This window comes from Pelophylax lessonae, assembly GCF_965119305.1.
Source record: "Pelophylax lessonae genome assembly, chromosome: 3".
Taxonomy (NCBI): Eukaryota; Metazoa; Chordata; class Amphibia; order Anura; family Ranidae; genus Pelophylax; species Pelophylax lessonae.
The window spans coordinates 31,818,760-31,835,829 of record NC_138770.1 but is presented as its reverse complement, the minus strand read 5'-3'; the positions used below and the strand labels follow the sequence as shown (position 1 = coordinate 31,835,829).

At 42.5% G+C, this 17,070-nt stretch overlaps 3 protein-coding genes and 1 pseudogene across 4 annotated transcripts in view; 3 read left to right on the top strand and 1 right to left on the bottom strand.

Moving 5' to 3' along the window:
* The window catches only part of LOC309549905 (uncharacterized protein), a gene marked incomplete at both ends in the record, with an annotated part of 228,719 nt that extends 224,211 nt beyond the window's left edge, over window positions 1–4,508 (bottom strand). The window contains one exon of the mRNA XM_082250395.1: window positions 4,469–4,508. Within this exon, the coding sequence (XP_082106521.1) occupies window positions 4,469–4,508 (40 nt within the window). The remainder of the gene's footprint in view (window positions 1–4,468) is intronic.
* The window catches only part of LOC309550274 (uncharacterized protein), a gene marked incomplete at both ends in the record, with an annotated part of 1,476,097 nt that extends 1,463,464 nt beyond the window's left edge, over window positions 1–12,633 (top strand). The window contains 2 exon segments of the mRNA XM_082250681.1: window positions 11,852–12,453; window positions 12,457–12,633. Of these exon segments, the coding sequence (XP_082106807.1) occupies window positions 11,852–12,453; window positions 12,457–12,633 (779 nt within the window).
* LOC309550733 (uncharacterized protein) overlaps window positions 1–17,070 on the top strand; it is a 65,384-nt gene that overhangs the window by 36,591 nt on the left and 11,723 nt on the right. The gene's annotated exons all lie outside the window — the stretch shown is intronic.
* LOC309550273 overlaps window positions 14,625–17,070 on the top strand; it is a 38,919-nt pseudogene continuing 36,473 nt past the window's right edge. The window contains exon 1 of the transcript in view: window positions 14,625–14,657. The product of the transcript in view is annotated as an uncharacterized misc_RNA (transcript). The remainder of the gene's footprint in view (window positions 14,658–17,070) is intronic.

The window sequence follows — 17,070 nt, the reverse complement described above, 5'->3', positions numbered from 1 at the left end:
GCACAAGGCCGTGTTCACACTACCAGACGGTTCTCAGGGCTGCAGTTCCTCTGAGCTCCACAAGGTGGTGATCTCACTTCTACCCAGACAGGAAGTCTCTATGGAATACAGACAGGAAGTCTCTATGGAATACAGACAGGAAGTCTCTATGGAATACAGACAGGAAGTGATGTCAGCTACAGACAGGACATTCCATTTGGTAGGACGTAGAGAGAAGACAATGCAGGAATTGGCGGCAGAGGAGGTAATGCATAGATTAACCCCTTCAGGGGGATCAGTTGATGATTAATATATCTTGCTTTCAAAGCTAGCCATACATGGTTCAGTTTTATCATTCAGCCAGCGAGATAAGTGAAAAAACTGAAGCGATTCCCCCATCACACATTGGAGGGGGATGGGGGAATCCTCCCCGCTGCACTATTGTATTCTGACAATGGGGGCGCTCCTCCGCTCTCAGAATACAGAGATCCGTGATGAAGCTATTGGCTGCAGCCGCTGATGGAGTGTCTTTTATCCGGCAGTGACCACACATGGATGGAAATGTGACCGATCCCTGCTGAACCAGCTGAATTTCCATGTATCTATGGTCACCTTAAGTCAATGGTCCTCAACCCTGGCCTACAGGGCCCACTAACAGGCCAGATTTTAGGTATTACCCTGGGGAGATGCAGACTAGAGTACTGCAATCACTGAGCAGCAAATGATATCCCCTGGGATGTATTTCAGTTAACTTGCAAATCTGGCCTGTTAGTGGGCCCTGTAGGCCAGGGTTGAGGACCACTGCCTTAAGTGACTTCCTCCCCTCCTCCTCATCTCCTTCATTATGTAAGACATGCTGAGATAATCTCCCATTGGCTGAGCAATATTCTCATTTGTCTCTGAGCTCCTTCTTGCTATTCCTCGTCCTGCCTGTTGTTTCCTTGGATTGATTTTCTGTGTAGTGACCCCGGCTTCATCTCTTGGATGCGCTCATCTGTTGCTTGTCCTGACCTTTATCCTGATTCCTGGATCTCCTCCTCATCTCTCCTCCATATCCTCTTACACAGCTTTTCTCCACACCTGCAGTGACCCTGGGGGGTGGAAAGTTGGCACCAGCATGCAGCAAAATCCATCCCCACCATTAGTAGCTCTGGATGAAATTGTCTGCTATTTACACTCCGTTCCTCCGCACGTCACCTGATCACATGACAGCTTACTTTCACAGAATCCTGACAGATTTCTGTATGGTAAAGGTCAAAGTTCACTCTTCATTTTAGGAGAAGTGGGAGGCACCCGGGAACAATGATTTGGTTAGCACAGGATCCTCATATAGAGGACCCCTCAAATCTCCCCATCTAAATGTCCCTCCATCCAGAGTCTATATGTCCTATGACATCACACTGACCTCACAGCTCCTCCCCCCAATGTCCCTCCATCTGGCTTTTTTTTTCTCATGCTCTTAGGATGTGGGCGGATCCTTGGCATCCTCACTAGCAAAGTGGGACTGTTGGTCCTGCATTGTATGTAATGATGTCAGAATGCCTGCAACAAGCTTTTACTCTGCGTAGTGTGGGGGTCCTGTGTGGGTAAATTATACCTCAGTCTGAGGTGGGGCTTTAATGAAATGGAAACCTGAATGGTGAGGTGAGGAGGATTCTGGGAATTTCATTTGATTTTACTATTTGTGTTCAGATCTAGAGTTTTCCTCCTGTGAAGTCTGGTGATCATATGACCATCACATTGCCTCCACCTCCCTCCCTGATAGAATAGAGAAATACAAAGAAGATTCTAAAAGTCACCAGAGAGATCACGGAGGAGAGGTGAGCGGTGCTGGGAATTCTGGGACATTATCCAGTAACAGACAAGGGATGTGTCTGGATGGTGACTGTATCATTGTGTGTGTCAGGTTCCTATAAGGTGTCAGGATGTCACTGTCTATTTCTCCATGGAGGAGTGGGAGTATTTAGAAGGACACAAGGATCTCTACAAGGACGTCATGATGGAGAATCAGCCGCCCCTCACATCACCGGGTAAGAGGAGACTTTATTGTAAAGGAGAGAGCAGTACGGAGGCTCCACCTAGACCCCCCATCATCTGATAAACACATAGAAACAATGTATTCAGTCAGTGTGTGTGTTTCCTACAGATGGATCCAGTAATGGGAACCCACCAGAGAGATGTCCCCGTCCTCTGTATTCCCGGGATTCCACACAGGAAGGTCACACCATCCCTCACCATCATCAGGTAGATGAGGAACAATCACTGATAGTATCATTAGGATCTGTACATTATCTGCATTGTTACCATTGATGTCATTTTTATTATATATTCAGAGTGGAAACCTGAGAGATTCTAAAGTTGGAGTTAAAGAAGAGATAAAAGAGGAGGATGGTGAGGATGGGGTGATGGAGGAGTCAGAGTTTCTCAAAGAACACAAAGATCTGTACCAGAACACCATGGAGGAGTCATCCAGCTACAGAAACCCACCAGAGAGATGTCCCCGTCCTCTGTATTCCCGGGATTCCACACAGGAAGGTCACACCATCCCTCACCATCATCAGGTAGGTGATTGACAATGATTGGTAGTTCTAATTTATACACAGCATGTTTGTTACAATGAATGTTGTATTATATATTCAGAGTGGAATCCCCGGGGATGATAATATTGATGTTAAAGAAGAGTATAAAGAGGAGGATGAGGAGTATGGAGTGATGGAGGAGTTTTCAGAAGGACACAAGGATATGATGAAGCCACCTAATACCAGGAACCCACCAGAGAGATGTCCCCGTCCTCTGTATTCCCGGCATTCCACACAGGAAGGTCACACCATCCCCCACTGTTACAAGGTCGGTGAGACAGAGATTATAAAACACAGACTCATGGAGACAATGTGTGGATTTTTATGTGATGTCACGATAATAAAGCTTATATCTTACAGATGATATTCTTTAATTTTCTTGATTTAGAGTGGAGATCCAATCGATATAGAATTTGAGGTTAAAGCAGAAGAAGAAGAGACGTATGTGAGGGATGATCAGCAGTCTATGGAGGAGGATGGAATAACGGGGACATTTATAGAGGAGGACACTCCTACAGAGATCAGCACAGGTGGGTCATTAACACTAAATACAAAAAAAAGGAACTCCATGATACAAAACAAGTTTGCTCAGGGAGATAGAGATTTAGTGGACTTTAAAGGCACATATTAAGTGGGCAAAAGACTACCATAGGTATAAAAAACATATATTCTTTTATTTAACCAAAGTTTTTTAAAAGAACAAAAAATTCAAGAAACAAAATTATACAATGACATACATATTTTTTGAAATAAGAACATTCATCGTATCTATAGGTCAAAATATTAGATATACAGATATTGTAGTAGTTACACTTTGTGAGTATTAGGATAGTGGTCTGAAGAGGTCGACGCGTTTCGCCTTAGCTTCTTCTGGACCTCAGACGCAAATATAATTTATCTCTTTTAGTAGAAACAGAAACATGCAATTAGTACAAAGCATTTTATGTTACATTTTATTCCTTATCTTTTTATCAAATTGTTAGTCAAAACAACACACCTCTCAAAATGCAGAAAACCGTGTAATCCGTGGTTATCAGTATCAGTATATCATATTGATCATAGAGTAGTGAAAAATAAGCGGGAAGCGAAGAGGGAGAGCGAAAGCCCAAAAACTGATGGAATGGGCCACCTATATATATGGGGCAAAGGGAAAACATATAAATCTCAAAAGGGTATCTCCGTATCCTCAAATATTAGTAATGATTTGTGTTATATTTACCTCAATTCCCACACTGGAATCTATCAAGGATTCAGGTCGGGATCAGAGTTATGATATGGAGGCTGCTATTGGCTGTATCACATGAAGGTCTAATAAAAGAAGTAGTGTATATATTTATTTATATCCCCATATCTCCGTCTCATCCATTCAATAGAAGTGGAGAGACAAAAACATAAAAATATAAAACCACAGGATTCTATACATATAATTACATCTCCAAATTAATTCATTTTACCTTTGTATCCTTCTGTCTAATATTAGACCATATTGGGACCCAGTCCCCTCATAGCAGTAGATATAGGTGTCTTGTAACGTTAGATGGAAAAATTCCCCCCCAGTCTTGTAGTGTATCCGCTAGGATGTAATCAGATAATAGTGGATTATATTCACAAAAAGGGGGTATATATCTCGATTTAAATCCTCTATGTAAATGTATATATTCGTATATACATATATACATATAGATATTTGTTACTTACATAGTAGAGTATACTCCAGTGTAAAGCAATGGTATTATGAATATTACAGCTGAAATTACTTGTGAATATAGTTCCCAGAGATAGAGAAGGTATAGTCATCTGGTTCAAAAGGGGGCGACCTAAGACGATTTAAATAGAAAAGCATGTCTAAATTAGTTTGACTATATTGCCAAAATTGGGGTAGATGGTTTTAAAAAGCTCACAAAACTTACTGCGCCAAAAGCCTCCATCAGCCTGCTCGTGTCCCGCCATGTCCTAGATGTGTGTGCATGTCGTATATATATACCTGATCATTACCTAGTGAATTGTGATCTGGTGTTTGTTTGTTGCTCTCCGCGCACCGGAAGTGCGTCATTTTCCCGCCTTCATCTCTTACCTTAGGACGCAACCGGAAGTGCGTCCTTTGTTTACATCCGGTCATGACGCTCGGCGGAAAAGGCACCCGCCGGAAGCGTCAATGAAGCCAGGAATGATCCGCGGAAGTGACGTGCGCTCACCAACAACCTCCTAGGAGGGTGGGTCATCGCCGCCCTGTCACTAAACGCAGATAGGTCCTTGTTGGCTCTGAATGCAAATGAGATCACTGTGACCACTATAACAACGGCTTCTGCATAAAAGAGAGGGGTCAAATTAACATTATGTCATTTGCATTTTTATTGCATATTATAATCTATATATCCACTCTATAAGAGAACATTTCATATTTGTTTATCTGAGGCATATATAATACTTTTAGTTATAACTTACTTATACATCATATATCAACATTTAAATTAAATTTTTTTTTTTTTTTTTTAGAAGGTATTTTTATATTGTGAATATGGCTTATATCTAGGACTCTTTACAGGAAGTCAAGGAGAATGTTATTGCTACAAATACATTGTATAATATAACAATGAGAGGAAAGGAGAAAAAGGGAAATAAAAGAAATCAGATAACATCATAATTATTATGTCTCTTATCACACCAAAATCATTCTAGAAAAAGTTGTTTTTTTGGTCCTTATTTTATTCTATCTATGAAGGAGAATTATTTCACGTATGAGGGGGGGGGTTTTTGATTCCTCAGGGGGGCCCTTCCAGAGAAGCCCCTCAAAGAAAAGGTTTGAAAATTAGTGCCTCATTTAGCCCTGGACTTGTTGTAGCTTTTAACAAATAAATCCAACGTGCTTCGCGCTGTAATATAATTTTATCGAATTCCCCCCCTCTCGGGTTTTCCAATATACGTTCTAGGGCTGCGAATTTCACTACTTTTGTATTGTTTTTATGATACACCCCCAGATGTCTTCCAATGGGTGTAGACAAAAGATTATTTTTTCCATATCCTATATGGTCCTTGATACGGCGCCAGAAATTTTGTTTTGTTTTTCCTATATAATATGCGCCACAATCGCAGAACATAATATATACTATGCCTATTGTTTGACAGTCAACATAGTGTTTTATAGAATGAAGTTGTCCATTGGGTAGGTATAATGATTGGTTTTCGTAGATCCATTCGCAAAATTTGCAATTCCCACAACGCCATGTACCTGGTATATCCTCGACTGGTTTCTCTCTTTTATCATCAAAGTGACTTCTGATGACTCTATCCCTGATTGACTTAACTTTTTTAAAGGTAATCTCTGGATAATCGTTCACATATTTACTTAAAATGCTATCATTTTTGAGCAGGTACCAATGTTGCTGTAGGATATTGCGAACTAAGTGATGTTGACGATGATATGGAGTGATAATACGTACCCTTCCCTCTTGATTTTTATCTTTTTTGTAAAAGAGAGTTTCCTCTCTCGTTTTTTGGAATGCCCTGTTATACGCTTTTCGTAATGTTGTGGTTGTATATCCCCTTGCTCGCAACCTGTTTCTAAGTTTGTTTTCTTCCAGACGGAACTGCTCATCATTTGAGCATATTCGTCGAAGTCGCAGGTACTGCGAGTACGGTATACTTTGTACCAGTGATTTTGGATGGAAGCTATGTGCATGAAGCACAGTGTTTCCAGCTGTTGGTTTACAATACAGAGTTGTCTCTACTTTTCCTGTTTCTGTGATGGATATTGTGATGTCAAGAAAGGGAATAGATTTTTGACTCCATTGATTGGTAAATGTCAAGTTGAATTGGTTATTGTTTAAAGATTTGAGGAATTTCCGCAGGTCCTCCTCCGGCCCCGACCACAACATGAACACGTCATCTATGTAGCGGAGCCAGAGGAGGACATGCGGAAAAAATTGGGCTAGGCCTTCGTCTGAGAAAAGGGTTCGCTCCCACCCCCCCAGGTACAGGTTGGCATACGATGGGGCACAGGAGGTCCCCATCGCCACCCCCTGCACCTGGAGGTAGTGGGAGCGATCAAAGACGAAGGCGTTCCCTGTCAAAATAAAGGCCAAGGCCTCCAGAATAAAATCAATATAGCCCCTCTGTTTGAGGGGACGTTCATACAAAAATTCCTCTATCACAGACAGACCCCTAGTATGCGGTATGCTACTATATAAGGCCTCGATATCAACGGCCACCAAAATCGTGCCCGGTGGTACCACTAGGCCTTCTAAACGTTTGAGAAGGTCTGGAGTATCTTTTATATATGATGGCAGGGATGTAACATGTTCTCTAAGAATTAGGTCTATATACTGACTAGTTGGCTCTGTGTATGATCCTATTCCTGATATTATCGGTCTACCCGGGGGTGATCTTAAATTTTTATGCGTTTTCGGTAACGCATAAAAAGTTGGAACTTTGGGATTTTTAACATATATCGCCTGGTATGTATCTTTATCTATAAGGCCTCCAAATTGTGCTCTAAAAAGTAACTGAGCAAAGTCTTTTTGTAGTGTATTTACCATTTCTGATTCTATCAGCCTATACCATTCCCTGTTATTTAGAATATTCAAGCACATGTCTCTGTACTGTTCCACATCCATTACGACAATATTGCCGCCTTTGTCGGCAGGTTTCACCACGATTTTGTCGTTGGTACTCAGAGACAACAGGGCTTGTTTTTGCTGTTGGGTAAGGTTGTTTTTACTATTTTTTGGTATCTGAATAGCCTCAATTTGTTTTGTCACCTGCGTTATGAATGCTGCAATGTTGGGGTTCGTCTGTAGAGAGGGGAATTTATCTGATTTCTTTTTCACTTTGTGGGTTGGCAAATCTTTTCCTCTTAGGGTAGGTGTCTCTATTGTGTTGTCATTAGATGTTCTTATATTGGGGAGTTCTGTTCCACTTGCTTGTGAGGACAATTCAGCGGTCTCATTTTCCTCAAGGAGATCCATGAGGTCTTTGAGAGCCCTGAAGTCCCTTAATTTGAAATCCTTCCACTGTTCTTTTAATATGTGGTCCTGTTTCCTCTTTTTTCTTTCCTCATCAAATAAATATTTGTAAGTTAATTTCCTTCCAAAAAGGTTTAGATCTTTGACAATTTCAAAGAGATTCATCTCCTGAATTGGGCAGAAAGTAAGACCTAAGGAAAGAACTTCCTTTTCATTTTTAGTAAGAACATAAGATGATATATTTATTATATCTAGGCCTGTAGTTGGTTCAGTTTGATTGTGAATCTGTCTATCGTGCTTTGGTTTAATGTGAGGTCTAACGGGGACATTTATAGAGGAGGAAACTCCTACAGAGATCAGCACAGGTGGGTCATTAACACTAAATACATTCCTCCACCCATACTGCTCACTGATTGGTCCAGAGTAGGGCGGGGACTGGGTGATATCAGCCTGTAATCCCCTGGTCACTTTCCTGAGCTGTGTTCCCCGTCCTGTATTCCTGTATTTCTCTCGGATAATCTTCCTTCTCTGTGCTGCAGACACAATTTATGTCTCTAGACTGGATTTATGGAGATTCTGGGGTTCAGCTGGCAGCAAAATGTTAATTTTCACCATAGACGTTACTAGACTTGGACACCTGGGGTATGTGCTTTGGGTCTTCTGCCACTTCCTTGGGTCTAGTAAGATCTCTGACAGAACAATTCTCCCGGGGTTACTTGCTCTGTTATTTGCTGGCTGTGCTGGGTGGAGGGATATGTCTGTATAGTCTCACACCCAAGTCACTGAGTGCAGTCTCAGGAGATGGGGGGCAGCGGTGTGGGACCTCTGCAACTTGTCTCATGTAAACATTTAGAGTGGGTGTAAACCCTCCATATACCCAGTGAAGTGACTGTCCTCATGTGATACACAGAGATGAAACAAATCCTCCTACATAAGTTGTACCCCTTTATCTGCATCCTCTCTTTACAAAGCCCAGAATTTAGATAGTTTGTCTGAGCAGTCAGAAAAAAGGGGACGGGGATCTGAATCTACAGCTTGTCTTAAATAGGGACTACTATGTCATGTTCGTTTTTGGCTGGGCTGTACTTAGCTCAGACTGATTGTTCAGTTTTTCGCCCGGTTTTTCCCTAAGCTTAAAGAGGTTGTACACCGAGAAAAAATGTTTTTCTCTTCTTTACATCCTGAAAGAGAAACCCATAATGAGCTAGTATGCATCGCATACTAGCTCATTATGAAATACTTACCTTAGAACGAGCCCCCACCGTGCCGTCCGCTTACCTGTATGACGGGCGACATGTATAGTCGCCCGTCTTCCGGGATCGCGGCATCCGGCCATCTGATTGGCCGGAGCCGCGGTGACGTCACGGGGCTCTGAAGGAACGGCACGATCTGCCGTTCCTTCAGAGCGCATGCGCCAGTGACGTCACTGGCTGCATTAAAGGTAAATATCTCCTAAACGGTGCATGTTTAGGAGATATTTACAGTACCTATAGGTAAGCCTTATCATAGGCTTACCTATAGGTACAACTTCCTGAGGAGGGTTTACTTCCTCTTTAAGCTGAGTTGTGATTTCTCACTGTGGCCAGTAGATGTCACCGCTATCACTGGACATAGTATGACATTTCACCAACCAAACTAAAATTATAATAAACCCAAAAATGTCACACATTGCAGCTTACCAATCATTAGATGTGGTGGCTGCATTACTTTTCTTTTAAAGACTTTTTCCCCTCTGTTTTCACCTGGTCACACCTTCTGTATTAGAGCGCCCCCACTCTGAAGACAGCAGCGTTATCAGTCTGGGGGGGGGGGGGGTTGTTAGATATATTATCAGATTTAAAAACCGTAACAAATTGAAGCCAAACTCCATCTCACACTTTATAATCAGTTACCGTTTTCCTTTGGGATAAAAGTTTTACAAGAATAAATAAAAGCTGATCATTGTAAGCACCCCTGTCAGTGGTAAATGGTCTGCCCCATCCCAGTAACTGATACATTCTGCTTTAGAGTTGGAGCTTTTATTGAACAGATTTACTGGCCAGATCACCAGATGAACATATAAGAAATCCTAAAAGGAAAACTAACATTACATCTAAAAATCGATAATCTGCAATATAATAAATATTTTCTTTGGGTTTAATGTCTTACATTAAGAATATTTATATTTCCTTCAGCCAATCCAGTAGGAGGTTTATGTCACTGGTGCATGCTGGGGGAGTAAATAAATATTTGGGACAGGCCATGTGCTCGCTCTCTTCCCCTGGGATGAGGTGTAGGGAGGGGCTGCTGGATGGAGCTCTGCTGTTTGGTCCATTAGCCTGTTTTGGGGCCTAACATGTGCTGAAGTGGTTGTGAAGCTGTCCTGCCTGGTCTGGAGGAAGCTGTGCCAAGGAGGAGACCCAGGGGAGGCCCCTTGCTGGAGAGATCCATGAAGAAGACCGGTCTCTAAGGAGGGCCTGGGGACTCACTTGGAGGATGCACTGAAATTTGGGAATGTGCTTACAGTGTTGCTCAGTCGGCTTATAGGTTCTGACACTGTGAGAGTAGACATTGATCTGCAGAGTCTGTAAGTGATCTGCCATGGCATCTGAGACCCCCATCCCCCCCCAACCCTCACCTCCGGAACCATTCTGCATTAACACTTTAAAAAGACAAAAGTGACTGCCACCCAATATCCTTTTTTGGTCCCGGTATTTATGCCATGGATTCAGCCCTGGGGTGAAATGCCTGCCCCTGGCTTTTGGAGGAGTTATCCTGCCTTTTGGACATCATGCATGTCGTACATTCATATTACACATTACATACTCCTGACCCCTGCACTATATACTCTATGTTGTACATTACATACTCCTGACCCCTGCACTATATACTCTATGTTGTACATTACATACTCCTGACCCCTGCACTATATACTCTATGTTGTACAGTACATACCCCTGACCCCTGCACTATATACTCTATGTTGTTCATTACATACTCCTGACCCCTGCACTATATACTCTATGTTGTTCATTACATACTCCTGACCCCTGCACTATATACTCTATGTTGTTCTTTACATACTCTTGAACCCTATACTATATACTGACCCCTGCACTATATACTCTATGTTGTACATTACATAGTCCTGATTTCTGCTCTCTCCCCTCTATCCACTGCTATATATACACATAATATGGATTCTCTTTTGTTACACCCATTTCCTACCAGCTGGACATTTTATATCTGAAGATTTGATTGAAGGACAGACTTTTACATGCTGATAATAATGTAATAACATCCTCAAACTTTGGACACTTAAACAGAAAGTGATAATAAGGGAGGGGTCAATAACCCAATGATGGAGGTCTTCAGGATCAATCCAGTCTTCATCTTGGTTGTTCCCCCCCCCCCCCCATCCTCACTCTCTGACCTCTGGTGGGGCTCAGCCCTGCTGTTATTCAATACTAAATCATGGACTAAATAAGGAAGTACAGGACTTCTTGTGTTGGGAAGATGGCAATGAGTGATAGAGGGGGGGGGGGCACTCGTCCTATAATCCCCTCATCACTGTCACTCCTATAAAAGACAGTTCTCGTTGTTTCCTCACTCTCTGACTAAGGTCCATGAATAAAGAAATGAACTGGTAGGAGATCAAAGGACCCATTTACTAGTCGCAGGCAATGGTTGATAGTGAGTAGGTGTCCCGCACATCAAGGCATGACCTGGCGTAGGTCTAGACTGAGACTGCCATTTACTATCATACAGCATGTCCTGACTTGATGTGTGGCTCCTGGGATACCTAGTCACCCTCTACCATTTACTAGTTACCTTGAGGGGGAAATTGTTAGATCCTCAGAGACAAAGCTGCCTGATGTGGTGTGGAGTCCTGGTTTAGGGGAACCAATCTGCTGATGTCTAGTAATAATCTTTGTATTTCTATTTTAGTAGATGGACGGGAGATGAGGAAAACCTCAGAGGATTGTCTCACTTTGTCTCCAGACTGTAAAGTAGAAGATGAGGACATCACACAGTATAGTCCAGGAGAAAACCCGGCTACCTCAAATGTCCATCTGACACCACACAGTGTAGATGGACCATCGTATTCCTCTTATCCTGAGGAACCTCAGACTGTGAGGGACAGTGCCGGACCATCGTATTCCTCTTATTCTGAGGAACCTCAGACTGTGAGGGACAGTGCCGGACCATCATATTCCTCTTATCCTGAGGAACCTCAGACTGTGAGGGACGGTGCCGTCCTTACAACAGATAAGAGGTTTTCCTGTACTGAGTTTGAGAATTGTTTCTGTATTAAATCCCGTCTTAATGAGCATAAAAGATCTTGCATGGTAGAGAAGCCATATTCCTGTCCTGAGTGCGGGAAATGTTTCCGTTCTAAATATGGTCTTAATGTGCATAAAAGATCTCACACAGGGGAGAAGCCATTTTCCTGTTCTGAGTGCGGGAAATCTTTTTCACAGAAGTATGATCTTTACATACATCAGAGATCTCACACGGGGGAGAAGCCGTATTCCTGTCCTGAGTGCAGAAAATGTTTTTCACGGAAGTCTCATCTTCACACACATCAGAGATCCCACACGGGAGAGAAGCCACATTCCTGTCCTGAGTGTGGGAAATGTTTTTCAGTGAAGTCCAATCTTTACAAACATCAGAGATCTCACAAGGGGGAGAAGCCATTTTCCTGTCCTGACTGCAGGAAATGTTTTTCAGTGAGATCCCATCTTAACACACATCAGAGATCTCACACAGGGGAGAAGCCGTTTTCCTGTCCTGAGTGCGGGAAATGTTTTTCACAGAAGACTAATCTTAACATGCATCAGAGGTCTCACACGGGGGAGAAGCCGTATTCCTGTCCTGAGTGTGGGAAATGTTTTTCACAGAAGTCCAATCTTTACACACATCAGAGAACTCACGCGGGGGAGAAGCCACTTTCTTGACCTGAGTGCGGAAAATGTTTTTCACAGAATTCCCATCATTCCAAACATAAAATATCTCACACAGGGCAGAAGCCATATTCCTGTCCTGGGTGCGGGAAATGTTTTTCAAACAAGTCAAGTCTTAACACACATCATAGATATCACACAGGGGAGAAGCCGTATTCCTGTCCTGAGTGAGGGAATTGTCCCTGAAGTCCTGTCTTCCTGTACATCAGAGATCCCACACAACCCTCGAGGTGTAATAGTGCCTTGAGTGCGGGAAATGTCTTCTATATGAATGTTGGTGGACATGTGGGGAAGAAGCACACCCTGATATACACCTCAGATATACTCCATCGCTGATCTTCATCATGTAAGAAACAGTTGATAAGGAGATCAGAGATCACCAAAGACATGGATGAAGTGTTGTACCGTGTTTGCTTTTTATTGGCTGAGTAAATTTTGGGGTGTAGAGTGGTAAGTAGAGCCGTGAAATTAAGGAATCACCTTCAGAATGTCTTGCTTGTCTGTGTGACAGTTACTGATAATGATATAGCGGGTTACAGAGCTAGAAACTGTGAGATCCCATATATCTTTATCAGTAAACTTTACACAGACAAGACAAATTCTGAAGTTGATGTCCTTCATTTCAAGGCTTTACTTACCAGTGGTGACCCCGAAGCGTGTCTCTCTGTCTTCAGTCCATCCTTCTCCCATCCCCCAACAGGAGGGAAGGAGAACTCGGAGATAAACTAGGTGAGAACTTCTTTCCTTTGCTCCTGTGTGGGTTTGAGTGGCTTGGCGGAGTGCGGCACGAGAGGTAACACCGCTTGTCTTTATATTTCTACATATCTTGTCTGGGTGGAGGTTATTGGTAGGAAAATATTTATACTGTTTGATTTTCTGTAAATAATTTCTGTTTTCCCTTTGAAGGGAGATATTATGTGTGGTTTGAAGTTATTGGCTCAATAGTTACCTCTTCACTTACATGTTTAGTTTTTATAAAATAGATGAACAAATATGACAAGCATTCATTCATCCATGTTGGTCTTATTTTATTTCATTCAGTGATTTCCTCTGAACATTGGGTCCATCTAGTGGCCATAATGCGGTACTGAACTATTTTTCCTGACTGAGGTATTTTGGAACTAATACCTATTTATGGCCACTAGTTGGAGCTGATGATTATCGGAAATCACTGTGTTTATTGAAATACAGCTGGACACATGCTTGTCACATTCACCCAACATGTTTTTTACATAGACCCCTTAGTTTACTATGTCAGGGGGGATTCATACAAATACCTGAGATCATACTCATGCATTTATGAGTACAGAAGAAAATGAAGGTCATAGATAAAACAGAGGATTAAACCAACCATTGATATACAACTAAAAACTACCACATTTGGCCTTTAGATGGTGCTCAGTATCATAGCAATTAGCACCATCTAGTGTCCAAATGCAACATTTTCCATTTTAAATCAATGGAAAATATTCAACCAGCTCAGCAAATCCCCTTATAACATTCATTGTTTCCCAATCACACAGAAGGAATGTACATGCGTTGTCACTGAGAGAATTGCTATGTAAATGTTCCAATATTTACCCCTAAATGTCAGGAGACGTTTATATAAAGATGGGAAGTATGGAGCAGATAAATTAATAGACCTCCTAGCAATGTTATTACCAGGCTGCAGCTAGGGGGAGCTCTAATGTGACCCCAGTACAGTGAACCCATCAAGCTCTCATTAACCCTTTCACTGCCAGAGCAGTTTTTTTTGCATTATTTTTGCACACATGGTAAAATGCAGATTTTGGTCCTGAAGATTAGAAAAAAAACCCAAACATATATTTTCTGAAAGCAGAGGCCCTGGAGAATAAAATGGTGGTAATTGTTAAGGTGTTCTTCGTACACAAATGTCACCTTCATATCCGGGTTTATTTTCTCCTTTCCCCCATTTTCTATGGTGTGATCTTTTCTACAATACTTTGTTATAATAATACACAAATTAGTACACAAATTATTACTGACTCCGCCTCCACATTCCAGACAAGTCATTTTCCTGACCAATTGGATTTCTTTCTTTCCAATATATTCATTTTTTTTTTTTTTTTTTTTGCACTCTTGTTAAAATTAGAATTAGAATAAAAAATATATTGAATGAAAAAAATTGTGTGTGTCGTGCAATGATGACAAACTTCTTTATCCAGAAACGGCTGGTAGGTGACAATTCCATATACAGCCCAAGGAAGTGACAAGGAGCCCCTAGGAACCTTTGGAGGAACCCTGGCTGAGAGAGGCTGGACTAGGCAGTCATATATTATTATTATTATACAGGATTTATAAAGCGCCAACAGTTTGCACAGGCTCTACAATGTTAGGACAAACAGTACAATTATAATAAAATTCAATACAGGCGGAATCGGAGGGTCCTGCTCTTTAGAGCTTACAATCTAGGAGGGAGGGTCAAGTGATACAAAAGGTAATGACTGTGGGGGATGGGCTGATGGAGAAAATAAAAGTAGTTGTTAGGTGGGGGCAGAATAGGCTTCTCTAAAGAGATGAGTTTTCAAGGAACACCTAAAGGTGGATAGAGTAAGAGATAGTCAGACAGATTGGGGTAGGGAGTTCCACAGGATAGGAGAGACTCGGGAGGAGTCCTGGAGGTGGTGACAAGGGAACTAGAAAGCAGAAGATATTGGGAGGATCAAAGATGATTTGGTTGGCATATTGAGACCAGGTTAGTGGTGTAGCTGGGACCGAGTTGTGGGTGGCTTTGTAAGTTACCGTTAGTATTGTGAATTGAATTTGTTGGGTAAGTGGCAGCCAATAGAGGGATTGGCAGAGAGGGGTAGCAGATGCTGAGCGGTTTGTAAGGTGCAGAAGTCTGGCAGGAGCATTCATGAGGGACTGAAGGAGGGAGGAGCCTATGTAAAGGTAAGCCAATGAGGAGGGAGTTGCAGTAGTCGAGGCGAGAGATAACCAGGGAGTAGGAACGGGCAAATGGTTGGGGCCAGGCATAAGTTTAGCTTGAACATCGTCAGTTTTGGTGTTTTTCTTTTTTTAATATTATTTTTTCATGTTTGCAATTTTTTTTTTACAAAATATCATTTTTAATAGATCAGTGATTTTAATTAATGCTTAAAATGAACAAAAGAGAAAATTCCTTTAAATATAGTGCCTGGGTGGTCACCTTAGTCTGCCTATAAAGTGGCGCATCTGTACCGTGTATAGAACCTGCTGCAGCAAAACTAACATTTATAAATTCAGGACAGCTGAATGTAAAAGAAATAATTGTTGGCAAAAAAAAAATGGTGTGGGGTCCCCACCGTCTATATCAGGCCCCATCCATACCAGGCCCAAAAAAGGCTGCATGCATGGATAAGGGTCTGGTATGGATTTTGAGGGGAAACCCCACACCAGTTTTTTTTTAAAAATGGCGTATCTTACCCCCAAAATCCACACCAGACCCTTATCCAAGCACACAGCCTAGCAGGCCAGGACAGGGGGGAGGACAAGCAAATGCCCCTCAAACCATACCAGGCCACATGCCCTCAACATGGGGGGGTGCTTTGGGGCAGGGGGGTCTGCAGGGGGCTTATCAGAATCTGGAAGCCCCCTTGAAAAAAGGGCCCCCAGATCCTGGCCCTCATTTACCAAAAAATGTGTAAAAAATAAAGACATGAGGCAGTTTTTTTTACAGTTCCTTTATTAAAAAAAAATAAACAATGTCCCCTGATGTAGATCCATCATCAATCACAACGACCGCTGCAACGCCGACCCAAAAAAAGAAAAAAAAAACCTCCGCCCACGAGGAAGACTGTCGAATGCCTGCTCCACTGGGTGACAGTTTGCCCCTTATGATGTCACCGATCCAGCATGTACCAGTCAGTTACATCACAAGGGGGCAGGCCACCAGATGATGTCACCAGGTGGCCCTGCTCCTTACCTTTTTAAGAACTGTCAGACTGCCATTCCTTGAGGGTGGAGTGTTTTTTTTTTTTGGGGGGGGTCCAGAGGTGAAGTGGGCGTTGTGAATGACGATGGATCTACATTCATTCACATAGGGGGCGGGATCTGGGGGCCCCCTTGTTAAAGGGGGCTCCTTGGTTCTGATAAGCCCCCTGCTGCCAGACCCCCATAACCACAGGCCAAGGTTGTGGGGAAGAGGCCCTTGTCCCCATCAACATAAGGACAAGGTGCTTTGGGGGCACACCCCCCATGTTGAGGGCATGTGGCCTGGTATGATTAAGGGGGGCACTCGCTTGTCCCCCTCTTTCCTGGCCTGCCAGGCTGCATGCTTGGATAAGGGTCAGGTATAGATTTTGGGGGGACCTCGTGCCCTTTGTTTTTAAAATTTTGGCATGGATTTCCCCTTAAAATTCATGTCAGGAGCCTAGTATGGATTTTGGGGGACTCCACGTCCACTTTTCCCCGATTTTTTTTTTTCTTGCCGGCAATTATTTTTTTTACATTCTGCTGTCAGCGGGGAAGCCCACTGACAGCTCATGACTCATTCGTTGTTAAGGACGCAGCGGCCAGCTTCCCGCTTCTTAACAACCTATTGACTGTACTTGATATATGTAATAACCAAGATCCTACAAGGTGATCTTATTAAAACCATATAAAATG